Source organism: Molothrus ater, chromosome 18 (genome assembly GCF_012460135.2).
Source record: "Molothrus ater isolate BHLD 08-10-18 breed brown headed cowbird chromosome 18, BPBGC_Mater_1.1, whole genome shotgun sequence".
Lineage (NCBI taxonomy): Eukaryota > Metazoa > Chordata > Aves > Passeriformes > Icteridae > Molothrus > Molothrus ater.
The window spans coordinates 7,649,503-7,665,195 of NC_050495.2; the positions used below are offsets into that span (position 1 = coordinate 7,649,503).

General features: G+C 36.8%; 1 protein-coding gene across 2 annotated transcripts in view; it reads left to right on the forward strand.

Annotated features, from left to right (window-relative positions):
- Positions 1-12,211, forward strand: part of TXNRD2 (thioredoxin reductase 2) — a 32,144-nt gene extending 19,933 nt beyond the window's left edge. For both annotated transcript variants that reach the window (XM_036393100.1, XM_036393101.2), the window contains exons 13-17: positions 3,775-3,870; positions 4,071-4,163; positions 4,932-5,003; positions 6,791-6,888; positions 9,131-12,211. In XM_036393100.1, the coding sequence (XP_036248993.1) occupies positions 3,775-3,870; positions 4,071-4,163; positions 4,932-5,003; positions 6,791-6,888; positions 9,131-9,254 (483 nt within the window). In that variant the 3' untranslated portion in view covers positions 9,255-12,211. The remainder of the gene's footprint in view (positions 1-3,774; positions 3,871-4,070; positions 4,164-4,931; positions 5,004-6,790; positions 6,889-9,130) is intronic.
- Positions 12,212-15,693: the final 3,482 nt, after the last annotated feature.

Below are 15,693 nucleotides of genomic sequence, written 5' to 3' on the forward strand. Positions count from 1 at the left end.
TCAGAGCTTTGGGATTTTGTAGAGTTCCTCTCCTTTCTTCTCATTTCACATGCAGATTCCCTCTGTATTTGTCACTTCTTGCTCTCAGATACTTCCTAAAATCCACTCTCTGCTCACAAAAGCCTCCTACACCTGCTTATCCCTGATATATATGGCTTGGCTGCCTCTGCTTTCCAGAATTTTTTTTTTAATTTCATCCAAGAAGCAGTTGTTAGAGGCAATGCTGGCAGGGCTTAGAATCTGTTGCTTATTTTGCTGCCAATCTGCAGTGTTATTTTGGGCAAGTCATTTCCTTTTGGATGCTTTTTGTCTTCTGCCCTTTGAGGATTTAGATAAGAAATATAAAGTTGGAGGCAGGATGCTCTCCTCTTTCCTTCTCTGGATCTAAAAAATCATGTCTTCATTTATTTGTCGTTTTCCATTTTGTTGTTAAAACTTGGATTTCCTTTTCCTGCTTTTGTCCTTATTAGTGCAGATTTTTGAACCTGAGTGGTTCAATAAACACTTCTAAGTGTAAGTGTTAAAAACAGCAGCACAGTTGTATGCTGTGTACAGCTGGGGGAAAAAATGAAAAAGCTACATCAGTGCTCTGTAGAATATTCCCTTAAGCTTTTATCTGTATATTGGCTCAATGCAGGGAATTAAAGAGATCATCATACAGTCCTCATGCATTTCAAGTGTTTAGAGATAAAAAGAAATACTGCCACTGTCTTACCTGACTCCAGCACGTGACCTGTGGAATTCCACTTGCTAAGCAATGGAGTTTATTTTATTTGAATACTTAGATTAGTTTAGTATTTTGGGTTTTTTAAAGCAGAATTAATTTAGATAATAAATTTCATTGGCATGAGAACCAGCACTGAAAGAAATTTCTGTGTTGGTGCATGTCTCAAATTAACACATGAGAATCAAGGGTATCCTGCTAAGAACTACAAAGCTGCAGAGCTTGGCTGTGGTACTTTATGGGTGTGACCTAGCAAAAGAGCACAGGAAGGGGAATCTTGTTTCCTGTGAGTGAACATCAATGATCCCAAGAATCTTATAAAAATTATTTTTTCCTCCAGTGTTCCTGCTCAGGATTTCTCTTTGCTCTGCTCTGTCCCTGTTAGAGTTTCTTTGCTACCATAAAGTGCTTTTGCTCAAATTTTGTGAGTAGTTCCCAAGCCCTCCTCCCTCCTTTGCCACTCCACACTGAATAAATACTGAATTGCTACCAAAGAGCAAGAACTGCTTTTTTAATTTGAATTCAGTGCCCTGGCTGGAAGGGGAGTGAGTGAGGGGGCAGCTGAGTCTCCTGATTGCTCAGAATGACTGTTTTCATTTGGGAGTCCTACCCAGCTGGTACAAATGGGAATCTGTGTGTGCATGGGTGTCTTGTTGCACCCCTGTATGGAATGGAATCCTAATGTTACCCAAGATTTCATTTGGAAAAAAAAAAGGGAAAAAAATCTTCCAGATGTGAGTCAGTTAGTGTACCCTCAAAAAACATTATTCAAGCTGTGGCAAAATATTATTTTCAACTGGCAGGTGAAATTGCATTTTAGCATTTTCCTGTAATCAGGATCAGGAAAATCAAGCTGGAATTTTAGTGTGAATTCTTTTTTTCAGTGCTGATATAAACTCTCTGTGTTAAAATCCTTCCTCCAGTAGTGTTCTTGTTGAAAAGCATGGCACACACTATAAAGACATTTTCTCAGAAGGAGGTTTATGGCCAGGCCACTCTACATCTGTCATATTTCAAAGGGTGTTACAACAAAGATGTGTAGAGAAAGTGGAATGTACAGTATGTTGCTTTGAATAGAAATGAGACCAAAAAGAGTTGTGTTAGAACAAATACACATTACTTCAAAGCTTTCTAAACTCTCTTAGGACCATCTCAGTTAAATGTATAATGCATTGGAGAATTCTTACGAACAATTCGTATCCATAATTATCAGCAGAGTAGTTCTACACATGACTGCAAAGTGAATGTTCATTTCAAATATTTACCAAGGAAGGTCTTTAAGTCATTGTTTATGAGGAATTGGGCTTTATCTGCATGGATGTTTTAGTAATTAGTTGGGTTTTATGGAATGCATGGCAGTGCTTTCACAATTTTATCTCTCGTTCCAATCTTCTATTCATTTCTGGAATGCCAAAACAACATATATTTCCTGCTACAGAAATGATTGGCAGACATGTTTCAGGCAAATGTGTGTAAGAAAAAACAAATTTCATCTGGTAAATTACATTTACAGACTTGAAAGTCAAAATGCCTGATTTGAAAAATTGTGACTTGAGGGATGTTAGAAGGAAAAAAGGATAGACTTGCAGCTTTGTGATTTGTCATGAGCTGTGGAGGAAAAATAGATTAGCCTTCATTAACAATTAGAATTGTGATTTCTGTGATTAGGTTAGATGTAATGCTTCAGATTGGTTTTTTGCAATTGAACTTTTAAGTGGTTATTACTACAGATAAAAGCCTACATGCCTGTTAATATGCAGATAATTAGTATGGTATGTGTACTGAAGAAAATAGCAGTTAATACCATGTACAGATTCTGTCTACCAACATACAAAAAAAGATAAGCTGGTAAAGAGGAATGGATTCCAGTAAATGCTAAAAAACTTTAGGTAATGACAAAAAGTGAAATACTTTGAATGTGTGTGATGGGGAATCCTTATTTTATCCTTATTTTCTGCTGAGAACTGATTTTGAGAGTTTATTGAATGACTGCCTCAAAGTAGGGCTTTGCAGGAGTGTGGCAAGTGTTGTATCTAAATAGGACGTGTGTGAATCAAAACTTCACACATTTTATAAAGCATTTCATGTTGTGCCACAAAAGTGCTTCTCAGTTATGGCTTTCTTATGTTTCCACATCATTCCTTCTGAATTTGTCACCTCTTTTCTCATGTCAGGCAAGCATTTTGATGATATGTCTTGGATGAACTCTTAACCAATGGGGTTTTTTAATTAGATCTATGAATTTTGTTTAATCTTATTAACCTGTATGGACTGTTCTTCCTTGTGCCTGAAAATATTCCCTTGCAAATATCTTAATTCAAATTTCAAAAACTTTCACGTTCTTTAAAACCAGCTCTGCAGTTCTGATGCTCCAGCAGTGCTGTGCCAGCACTCAGAATTAGGGTTCTGGCACATCTACAGCCCTGTTTGGATATAAAAAGTGCCAGGACTCATGGCTTGAACTGGAGCACACCCTGGGCATATCCTGCTGTCGTTCCATTTCTCACTTGCAGGAAGTTTGCATTTGCCAATAGCAATCTCTTTCAAGCCCCTGTTTAACAGCAGAGCCTGAGACCAGGACCAGCTCACCCTTTAGGTCACAGTGCTAGCAAAAGAGCTTTCCACTTTTCCAGTCCAGGACCAAGCAAGGAACTTGGTAGTAGTGTCTACAAACAGCTGGGTTTTGTGCCTGTGTTCTGTAAAAATGTGTCAGACAATTTTTCTTTTTAAAGGTCTGATATTATCACTGTTGCTTTAAACTAGGCTCTTCTTGCTTTAAAAAGACACTTTGAAAAATTTCCTCATGGCTTACTTTGGAGAGAAGTAAGAGATTTGACATATTTGTGACATTTTCCCCCCATTAAGATAGATAGTAAACTCAGACTTTAAAGCTTGTTTGGACAGAAATTATTATTGTTTTTTCTGTTTGGAGCCCTGGCTACCAAGCTGGAATTCCAAAGATTTGGCTTTCCTCTGACCATTGTCCCAGGAGGAATCTTTGGATGCTGCTTTTCCTCAAGTTCAAACAAAGCTCTCTGCTCTCTCCTTAGGGCCGTCCTGAATTAACACCCACAGCAATAGCTGCAGGAAAACTGCTGGCTCAGCGGCTTTTCGGCCAGTCTTCAGAGCTGATGGACTATGACAATGTGAGTTATGGCCTTCTGCAGTAAGAACAGTCTTTGCCTTTTTTCTTGTAAAGAATTGCATTTTGTCACCTGGAATGCAGCTTTGACAGCAGCCAAAGTGGAGGTGTGTGCCCGAGCTGCGCCTCAGTCATGCACAAGTGTCTGCCAGGCAGCTGCTGCACGTGGCTCAGCAGTAACAGCTTCTGCTTCCTCCCAAGCAGGTGCCTACCACAGTCTTCACTCCCCTGGAGTATGGTTGTGTTGGCCTGTCAGAAGAAACAGCTGTGCAACGTCACGGATCAGACAACATTGAGGTATGAAAACATTTTCAATTTTCTAGTTGGTGTCAGAGTTGCCCTGTGGAAAGGCAGAATTTTTACTGCTGTATTAGGTAAAATTTTTGGTCCCCAAAATACTGTGTTTACAGTTAGGGAGTTGGTGTCTCCAGAAGTGCTCAGAACTTCAGTAATATTGCAGCAGGTCACAATGGGAACTGTTGCCTGTTGGGCTTAAAATCACTGATAGGGTGTGGCAGCTTTAAAGTAGCTGCCATTTTAGCAAGTTGCCTTGTGCAGCATCATTAAATAATGGTTATGTTACTTTCTACAAGTTACCCTTGAAAAGATATGTTGTGTTACTCTTACTCACTTGGGAAAATCATTAATGAAAAAATAAGAATTTACTATTCAGAATGCAAATATTACAGTTTTGATTTTGTTGTGGGGTGCATTATTATAGATATGAAAAGGTTCTTGGATTTCATTTTTTTTCAGTAAACAAGGCATTGAACCTTTGAGAGAAGCTTAAAAATGCTAAGTTTTTTCCTTTAATTTGGTCCATTAGTCTCAGTAGCATTATTTGTAAAGGTTTTTTCAGTTTTGTTTTTAATCTAATGATTCTCTGAGAAAGATTTGTGTTAAGCTCTCTCCATATTTTTTCTTTAAAATGACTAACAGGTCATAAATTAATCAATATTTGTACAAAGGTATAAATATGTAGCAATAGTAGTTATTATAGTAATAAATACCAGTTTTGCTATAATAGTACTCTCTAACAGAAAACGTTATTGTTTTTCCTACCAGGTATACCATGCATATTATAAACCTTTAGAGTTCACAGTGGCTGAAAGAGATGCAACTCAATGCTATATGAAAGTGAGTTTTATGGGCTTTTAACTTGCTTTTAACTTAAAAGGGGATATGGTATAGCCAACTTTAAAGAGCACTGTTTGGCAAAAGAACATCTCAAGATGGATATTTTCTTGGTGACAGACATCTTGAAATTGCTTTACAGATATTGGCATTACTCAGAACTGACATTCTGCTGATAAATACCATCTTTGAACTGCTTTTAAGGTTCTAAAAAGTATTTCAGATTCAGATCGATCTCTGCTTCTCCCAGCAAAGTTCTTGACTGTCACATGAAATATTTATATTGATACCTCTTGCCAAAAGTCTGATACCTTCAAAAATTAAGCATAAGATTTACAAAATTACAGTAACTATTCAGTCTCTACTCATGAAAAAAAAAATCCTGGTTTGGACCAAAGTGCCAGACCTGAAAAGGTCTTTCTGCAGCAGTCCAGTTGCTTCAGTGTTGGAAAAGTTTTTGATGCTCTTGCCTACAGTAGAGAATCTTAGCTAAGATGAAGTGTAGTGTTGATAGAATAGATCATAGTTTCCTTTTTCTTCCTTTTCTCCTCATCATCAGGGAAGAGTCTTTTTTGCATAAATGTGTCCATCAATTATATTGTCCAATATTATATTGTTATGTAAGGAATGTCCATTGTCACTAATTGCAGTCAGTTTTTCTCACTGCATTTTGTCACCTCTGAATTATGTAAGTGCTTGCCTTAAGTGTCCCAAGTACCAGTGTAACAAAGGTGATGATATTCAATTTTATGTATTCCCTTTGAATTATGTCAATTAGAGTAAATATTTAAGGGTAGTAGTAACAGGATAATAGTTGTTGGATGATGTTTAATATAGTCCTTACTAAACTCTTAAAACATATAAACAAACATTTAACTTGAGTCTTTCAAACTCTATTTCAAGAATTTTTCCTTTAAAATGCCTTAATATTTCAAGTCCCACATCAGGATTGCTGCTGTTCCTGGCATTCCTGATGAAAGAATTTAAGCTTTTACTGAATAGCAGAACTTGGTAGATTAGTGATAATTTAATGCCTGATGGGAGGATGCAGGGAGAGACTGACTTTCTTTTCATAATTATAAAGATGGTGTCCTTACAGGAACTAAAACATTTTCATTAAGTTCTCTAATAAAAGTTAAGTGTGCAATGACTCAGGCTCTCCTAGATACTTATTAACCTTCATCTTTGGCTGCTTCTGAGGCTCGACTCCTTTTTAGGTTATGTGCCCCTTGTGGTAAATGTATCTCACCAAACATGCTGCTGTAAGCGCTTACTGATTGAGTCACAAAGGTACAAAATATCCTGGAACTGTTAGTGGTCATCTGTGAAAATACAGCTGATAATGGTAGGGATCTTCTGTGAAAATACAGCTGATAATGGTAGGGATCTTCTGTGAAAATACTGATGAAAGCAACTGCACAGGCTTGGAGAAGTGCTGAGGTGGCCACTCAGTGGAAAGGAGCACTGGTCTGGTCACCAGACTACTTTGAGGATTTCACACAAATGACAAACAACAAAGTATTCAATACCAGAAATTATTGTTGTTAGTGGCTCCCTCAAGTCTGAAAGAAATGCACTAATAAAGCTTCAATTCAGGAAAGTGCTTCAGGACAACGAGAGTAAGAGCTATTGAAGTCAGTAAGACTTAAACAAGTGCATAAGTTTTTGGCACACTGGAAATAAACAGCTGAACTAGGATCTTGGGGCATTCCAGTTTCATTTAATTCATCTTCATGCCTTATCTTTAAGTGTTCTAAGAAAAAGATCTTTTTGTGATGTATTGTTTTCAGATGGTGTGCTTACGAGAGAGGGAGCAGCGAATACTTGGCCTTCATTTCATTGGCCCAAATGCAGGCGAAGTTATTCAAGGATTTGCTCTTGGAATCAAGTAAGTACAAAAGAATGTCTCTAGCTTCTAAAGCCTGCTTCTTAAGTTATTGTAAGATTATAAAAGATAGCTGCCTAGTTTTGGCAACACTATAAAGAATGCATGCTTTTTGTTACTTTTATGGAGTATTGCACATATTTTCACAAAAAATACTGCAGTTCTTCATTAAGATGTACTGGATTTAGTTATTGTAATACTGGATATAGTTAGAGAACAATTGAGGAAAATATTGATTTGATATAGTTAAAGCAAAAAACGGAATTAAGCATTAACTTAACTAATGTTAGTTTCTTCAGTGTAGCTTCTCTGCATTATGTGCACAGGATAAGAAATCACCATACAGTTTTCCAAGTTACTTCTTTAAAAATATATTTGTGCTTTTCAGAAAAACCTTTCTTTACACCTGCCAAGCATTTCCTTTCCTAATCTCATCTTTAAATTTGCACAGCCATGGCTTCTTAAAAGTTCAGCAAGTTTTGCATGAATTCTTATATTGCTGGGGAATAAGCTAAATATAGTATAGTAAAAAAGAAATTTCTCTTTGGGATGATGAGAGAGGAAAGATACTTTTGTTTGAAGCGATCTGATAATTGCAATAAAAAACATCCTTTGTGATCTGATCTTGTTTAAGATTGTGCTCAAATATTGATATAGAAGTCCTCCATTTGAAGGAGTAAGCAGTGATTCTCAGCCCTCTATGATTTAATGGAAAAGTCTTGCTTTGCTTTTCCTGTGCTACAATTATTTCTTATTTGGTTTTTCCTTTCCCTTTCTTATCGCTGATTCACATCTTCAGAAATGTTGATTCCTATATTTACATTAAAAAATTATAATTTTTAACTTCCTCTTCAAAGAAAGTAGTCTGAAACATCATAAATCATTGCAAGTTGTGGTGTCAGTTCATTTTCCTAAATTTGATCACCATTTTACTGCAGTTTTAGTCCTGCAGTTGTGAGTGACTATTATAAATGAAAAGCAGAAAGGATTAAGAAGGCAGGACCACAAGGGTCATGTGAGGAATATCTTGGAAATCACTGATTGCAGTGTACCCTCAGTACACATTTTCAACATGTGTTTGTAGTCCATTAATTGCCAGTGGTATAGATCCTAGAACTGCATTTTTTAGGATGTCATTGTTTTGAAGTTTTATCCAAAATAACCATTGAAAAGGAAGCACATGAAACTGGAGTGCTTTTCTGCCTTGCTTGAGGGAAATGAAAACTTTAGCCACAGTAAGAGGTTTTCAGCAGGTCAGATTCCTGTATGGGTTTCTATTGCATTTCACAAATCCAGAGCTTTCAATGTAGAAACCCCACTGTAAAAGCTGTTCTTCTCCTTTGTCAAATACTTCTTCAGCTTCTCTGAAGGATGATTTTTCATCTTCCCTCCCCACCCAGGACTCCAGTAACATCTGTAGTCAGCAAAGATCTTTTGCTTGTCAGTGCTTTTTTAGATGTAAGTGGAGACACCAGAAGGCATCTATAGCTTCCTTTCCTGTGTTTTGTAGAGGGGAGATAACATTATTCCATAGAGAGCTTGAAACAATCCTTAAATTTAGAGCCATTTCAGCTATTCTTACAGCATGGCCTGCCAGGAATAGCAGTTCAAAAGAAAGTCATCAAGTCTTAAGAATGTTACTGGGCAAGTAAGGGAATTAAGCAAGTGGGATTGTAGCACTAGGGGGTTTTGGTGGGTTTTGTTTGCTTGATACGTTTTTTAAATTAAAGACTTTTTCCCCCCTTGCTTATAACACTGATATGTTCCATGTAAGCAGCAGAGACTTTAAGTTCATGGAAGAATATTCTGGTATTATTTCCTTTAGCAGATTCTTTCCAACAGTTCTAATTAAGATTTTCTTCCTCTGTGTGTATGTGTGCATTTTTTTCCATCTGGAGTTAGTGAAACACACATGTATGTACAAGAAAAGCTGAAGGTTGCAGTTTTGTCATATGTTTTTGCCACAGGCTCAGTTGTGACTTAGGGTAAATTGCTTAATTCTCTCTGTCTCAACTCTTATGACAATTCTTTCCTACCTCAGAGTTGGGAAGCTGGGCGTCTACGTGTTGTGTAAGTGCCTGAGAAATAATAGACAGCATTGTCTGAAGAACAAATGCAACTCCTCTACCTGATCAAATGGACAAGAGCAGAATTATTTTGATGTTTTAGGACCTTTTAGCTGCTTCAGGTGAATAGCATTTGACTTTGTGAGTCACTTGTTGTTGTTGTTGTTGATTTTTGCTAGGTGTGGTGCTACCTATGCTCAGATGATGAAGACAGTTGGCATTCACCCCACCTGTGCTGAAGAAGTTACCAAGTTGCACATTACAAAGCGTTCTGGCCTGGATGCAACAGTCACAGGCTGCTGAGGTTAAATACCATCCCTGGAAAGAAGGGAAAAAAAGCACAAAACATATTTGTAAAGAAAAGGGGCACTTAAAGTTGGAACAGCTTTAATGGTTCAGGTTACAGGAATCTTTGTTTTTCTCCTGTAGAGAGCTTTTTCTCACAGCTGAAAAATTTTCCTTGCACCATCACAGTTCTAAAACCAATGTAGTTCTGCTGCAACAAATCTCTCTTTCTACAGCTCTCCTGTTGCTGGGAGCTAGAGAATAATCACAGTATTTTATATGTAAATATAACTAAGGCCTGTGACATCTGAGGCCATCTGCAAATGAGACAGTTGTGATTTGGGTTTCCTCGTTGGCCAGCAGAAGAGTCTCAGATGCTGGGAATCAGAGAGGGCATCCCATAGAAGTTTGGTGAGATGCTTTGTCCTGCATGCTTGGATTGCTCATTACTGATCCTATATTAAACACTGAGACTCTGTATTCACTAGTGGAAACAAGTTCCTGGAGTGCATAAGAAAGGGTAAGCAGTCATCTTTGGGTTTTTTCCTTTAAAATGTAATATGTAATGGAATTTAATAGAAAATCACCTGAAGCTGTACTACTGCTGGCAGAATCACAATGGATTAATCAGTAGCAGCCTGGTCACAGTGTTCTGGAGAGGACTGAGAATGAATGATCTCACAGGTGCTAAAGAAAGAGTTGAATTTTATGGTGGCGTCTCTGCCTACTCCTGAAATTTTTAATTCAGCTCAGTCCAAACTAAATTGACACAGCTCACAAATTACTGCTTGAACAGTGCATATTAAGCTGACAAGTAAAGTAAAACCCTCTAATAATCCACCTTATGCAGCATTTTCTGGTTTATAGAATGCAGAAATGTGGCTGACACTGAAATATTTTCTTGGTTTGTTTTTAAGACTTTCTTGCTGATGAGCTAGAGACTATATCTGAACTGACTTATATCTGGCTTTAATAAAACACTTTACTGAAGGGAACTACATTAAGCAGTGATCCAGAAGAGAAATGGTCCTGCCCTGAGCAAAGATATAAAATAATCATCTGCAACTTTTTCTGTTCTTTTTTTTTTGTGTACTGGCCCGAGTAGGAAAGCATTACCCTGCTGCAAATTCCTGCTGATTTTTGTGCTCTCCAGAAGGGGGAGGTGCTGGCTTATCTGTGGCAGGAGAGGAACAAATCTGAGAGTGAAGCTTCTTGTGCAGAACCCTGTTAAGGAGGTAGCTTGACAAAGGCAAACACAAACCAGTCTGCACTGAAATTCCATCCCAGCTGCAGTTTCTTGCACCCTTTACAGCAGAATAGCAAGCATGGGAAGAGACCAACTTCAGGTGAAACGAAATATATCCTATTTGCAGTTAACTGATAGCAGTGTTTTGTGTGTGGAATTTGTTATTTTCATTCCAAACTTGTTGCAGTTTTGAAGAATAGTCTGATGATCGTGTATATATCTGCTGGTTTAATTTGATTGGTATTTCACTGCTGCAGCAACTCAGAAAAATGGTTGGTTTATATCGAGTCTGGAATAATTTTTACCATGAGAATTGTACCTGTCTGAGAAACTATTAGACAAAAGGGATCAAAACTTCTTGTAAAACAGGATTTAACAGCATTTATCACACTCTCATTGATATGACAATATTAAGTTTTCAATTTTTTTTTAGAATTACAACAGCAATTCTTCTGCTTAAACAACAGCAAAAGAAGTCCTAAATGTTTTCTCTACACATTTTCCTGATATTTTTTTTTTGGTCCATGTTTCTGGTCCATAAAATAGAAAGAAGTGATACAGTTGGACTCCAAGTGGCATTCCCTATGAGATCTGCTGATGCCATTTTACATCTGTGAAGTCATCCATAAGTTTGTAGTTGACAAGAAATATTAGGATTGGAAGTGTTGTTGAAACAATGCCTGAATTTCTGAATTTTGCTGCTGCCTTTAGAAGAAATGATGAAAACTTTGTATCTATATAAATAGGTGCATACCTACACATTCAGAAGTTTGTTTCCTTTAATAAAGGGCCTTATGAGTATGATGCAGCCAAAACCTTTGCTAGATTTTCCTCAGCTGTTTACAAAAAAGGGGTTCAGAGTAAATTAGGGTTTCTTAAAATGTTTTACTTGATATTTCAAAATATGGAGATACAGCCTAATAGAGATTTTGAGAAACAGCTCACCTCTGACAAAACTCTAACTTTTATGCATACAAGTTTTTCTTTCCAGTTCCTTTTGTTTCCCAGAAATGAAAGCACTGGAGTTTAACCATGTAAAATCTGCTTCTCTTCTCTGCCCTACCAATGCATCCAGCAGACAGAGTTGTCTGTCCCTACAGACAAATCAATGGAAAGATGAGTTAATTTCATTCATCATAAAGTTCAAATTAATTATTTAGCAAATAGAGAGATCTCAAGGAAATGTGTCTTCAGTGCATATAGAGTGTGAAACTAAGGCATGTCATGGTTTTCAGAAGAAACAGAACTGTCTTGGTTTTAGAATTGCTGAGTGGCCTGCATGAAATTGTTCCTGTCTCTTCAACAGCAGCCTGGCTCTGTTCCTCATTTAGTGGAAAATGCTGTTGCCCTCTGAAGTAAAACAAAGCATACAATCCCACCTGCATGATAATGTCAGAATCAACAGCAAGACAGAATAATGACAAATATTGTGATTGTGCTTTTTTTTCCTGAAGGATTCACCAGGGATGGTGCTTAAGAATTGTTTTTAAAAGCCTGACCAATGTAAATTGAAACAATTGATGTACATTGCAACTTACTGATTGCATGTGAAAATGTACAAAAAAAATCTAGTCAGGCTTCTTAGGATGCCAGCTGATGAGGATTTGTTTGTCAAACCATACCATGGTGCAAACAAGTCTGAGCTTTGCTGGGTCCCTCAAATGTGTGATCCCAATATTTATTGTGTTATGAATTAATTAATAAATAAAGAATATTTTTTTCTAGTAAATGTGTGATTGCACTTGCTTAATTTTGTATACATGATTTCTGCTTACACTAGATAGATTTTTTTTTTTATCTTAATTCTGTCTCTCTTGGTCGAAGTATGTATTAAGGAAACAAAGAAATAGACAGACTCGGACCTTTTATTAAGGAAATGTTGATACTTCTGTGTCTGTGTATAAACTGAATAACCATTGAGATTTTTCCAGGTTGGATGGCCTCATATTTTAAATTTAGGGGAAACTCTAGACTCGGTAAGTATGGTTTCAAATACTGTCTTTTTACTCCTGCTAATGAGCTCTAACAGGTATTTTCATTGTCCCTGCATGCTGACATGCTTCTTGAAGTCTTGTCAGGAGTAAACTCCCTGAGTGCAGTCAGAGCATTTTACAAAGCTACAATATCTACATGAGCTGTTTATTTTGGGGTTTAAATTTGTAGCACTGCATTTTGTCCCCTCTGTGCTCTAAGCCAATTAGTAGCTGTGGATACTGCTAGGTAAAATATTGGAAAATTAGTAGAGAAATGGCAAGCAAAATATATTTAGAGCTCTGAGAAACTTCTCTGTCAGAAAACTAAGGGAGTACATTGTTCAATTCATTTCAATTTTCTTTTATATCTTTAAATCCAGTGATTTTGGTGAGAAGTTCCCATTAAGTCAGGTGAGTTTCTGAAACAGCTTAGTATTGCCTCAGTATATGCCCTGGATTTGATGCTGAGAATGAATATTGACTTTACTCTATGTAAAGGCATTTCTATTTCTGCATTTTAATCTATTTTAATATTCTGAAGTATTTAATTGCAGGTTCTAACTAATTAGGATAACTAGTAACAGTCCTAAAAATGTACTAAGGTAAGCATATTTTTTTTTGCTTATTTTCATATGCCACTTAATCCCAAAGCAAAAAGAATAACAGATTAGCATACAGACAAAATAAAATTGGAATAGAATTTAGTGCATTATTTATATTATACCTAATGATAGCTTGTTGTCACGGTGTTGTGTACAGTAAGTTTTGCCTTTTCCCATTTCTGCATGTACTGTATTTTGTGTAAATCTACTGAAAATTGTTTCTACGGTTTAGATTATTCCAGACCAGGAGCTAGAAAAGATATTTCAGTACAACAGCTACACATATTTTTGCTAGCACATTTATTCTGATAAAAACATAAAAGCCATGGATGCCATAGTGTTTCTAACCAAAGCAGTTGAGTATTTTAATGACTTTTGAGTTTGAAGACTTCTCTTCAGAGGCTCGTGTCTGTCCAACAAAGTAGGCAATTCTGTGTCCATATAAATTGCCATTTGTCTAAATGCCAGTGACATCAGTGTGTACTCAAAGTTAAGGTTGGCCATTAATTTCAGTGGGATGCAAGTATTTGTCTTAAGTGCTTTGTTAAAGGGGAATCAATATAAGCATATGCCAAAATGTCTTTCATTATTACAGTTGGGGAAAAGGCTGCAATTATGATTCAAAACATAAAAGGTACAATAGACATCTATGATTAGGCAATGAAATATGCCTTTAATAAGCATAGTGCAGACAGTTTGTTTTGCAATACGTAAACTTGTATAAAATTCATTGACTTTTTCATTCTTTCAGATCTGTGTGCTCTCTTTTAAGAGAGGTTTTTACTTTAATGCACGAAGTTTTCCTGATGTTCTTCCAGCAGAAAGGCTGGGTTTGTATGCATTTATTCTAGTGCCAAACTTGGATTTTACTGGGAAAAGAGGAAACAGCAGAGCAGACCTTTTTTCCTTCTTTTTTTTTTCCTTTTTCCCAGGGCAGCATGCAACAGATATGCAGTAATTACTCTTAACTGATTTTTTTAAAAATGGAATATTTCTGTCCACTACATGTCAAAAAGCTAATTATGTTTCCGTTGTGGTACTCAAAGTCAATATTGTCAGCTCTTCTTAGTTCTAATCCTCTACATTGAATTTTGATGGGCCAGGTGAAATATCCCCTTCAGCACCTTACTGCAATTCTTGTCAATCATCTTGCCATGAAAAACATGCATATTACAAAGGCTTTGGCAACACTGCATCTGATTTCAGTCTTTAATCTTATATGCACCTTAAGAAAACATCATTCCAACTACTGACATTCTGTTTGGGACATGAACAGGATCCTATTTGCTGTGGGAAACAAAAGAAAATCATCTAATCTTTAATGGATATAATGGAACTCTTTGGCCATCACAGTGTAAAGTCTTAGTAAACCACAGATCTAGGAAGAAAACAATTCTGATGAAGAAATTAGGCAGAATATCTCTGGCGAATAAGTAGGAAAATGCACATTTATTTATTCATATTGCAATTGTAAAATATCTTGCTTCAGGCACTGTTGGACTGAGGAGTGTCATTTTTTGGAACCCCTAGAATTTCTGTGCAAGGAATGCTGTTCACTCTAGTCCATTTCTTAGCATGGTACTGTGTGTGCCACTTTTTTTGTTGTTTCTTATAGACAAGATCTAGCACATCTAAAATCTTCTGGTCCTACAATGGAAAATTAACATCATTCCCTAAGAAGCTGGAATATAAACTAATAAGGCAGGTTTCCAGAATCTGATTGCATCAGTCATAAAGATACAGTATGAAGAGCAAAATGGATATTCCCTGGGGGAGAGTGTGAAATGAAGACCAGTCTTGTTTGAACAAGGTGCTGTGCATTGTTAGCTGGGCAGAGATATTGGGAGTTGCAGCCTGTCAGAACCAGCATCTCCAAGGAGGGGGTGGGTGAAAATTTTTCCAGGTAGAAGTCTCAGCAATTGTAATAGCATATGTCCAATATATTAATACATTTATTTAAGGAAAGCCTTTATACTCCATGAAAGATGAACTGTACCCCTACTGCACCTCCTGCTCTGTTTTCTTCCAGATCATACAAACACCAGAAAGACTGTTGGGGTTTTTCTGTCCTACTTTCATTTACTTTAAAGCAATATGGGAATCTGGCTTGTTATTCCTTGTTTCAGCTTAAAGCCAAGGACCAAGATCCCTCTACTTAAATTTTTCACAAGGAGAGTCTTTTTCCCAAGGCTCTGCAAGGAATTACCTAGGTGGTAACATAACTCAAACAAGTCTAAGCTATAGATACCTTTTCAGTCCTTGTCTATTAAAATATTGTGTAACTCCAATATAATAAAATATCAAGGGAAAGAAAACAGTGAAAAAAGACAGGCTTTAGGCTTTAAACAAAAATTGGGAAAATAAATAAATGTTCCCTTCTTTGTTGGCTCCCTGTGAGAAAAGCCCAAATGCATTTTTTTTCCATGGTGTACTCCCAACAAAACAGTTAAAATTGAAAGCTTGTTTTACTTTTATCTTTCTCTAATGTGTGAATGAACTGTAATGCAGCCAACCTGTATTCTGTTCACACTGTGCAACAGGTTAAAAAGCAGCTTTTAGCTTTATGCAGGAGGTTGAGCTCAGCAATCTTTCTTTAAACACCTTTGTTCAATGGAGACAGAGGATTGAGCTTTGGC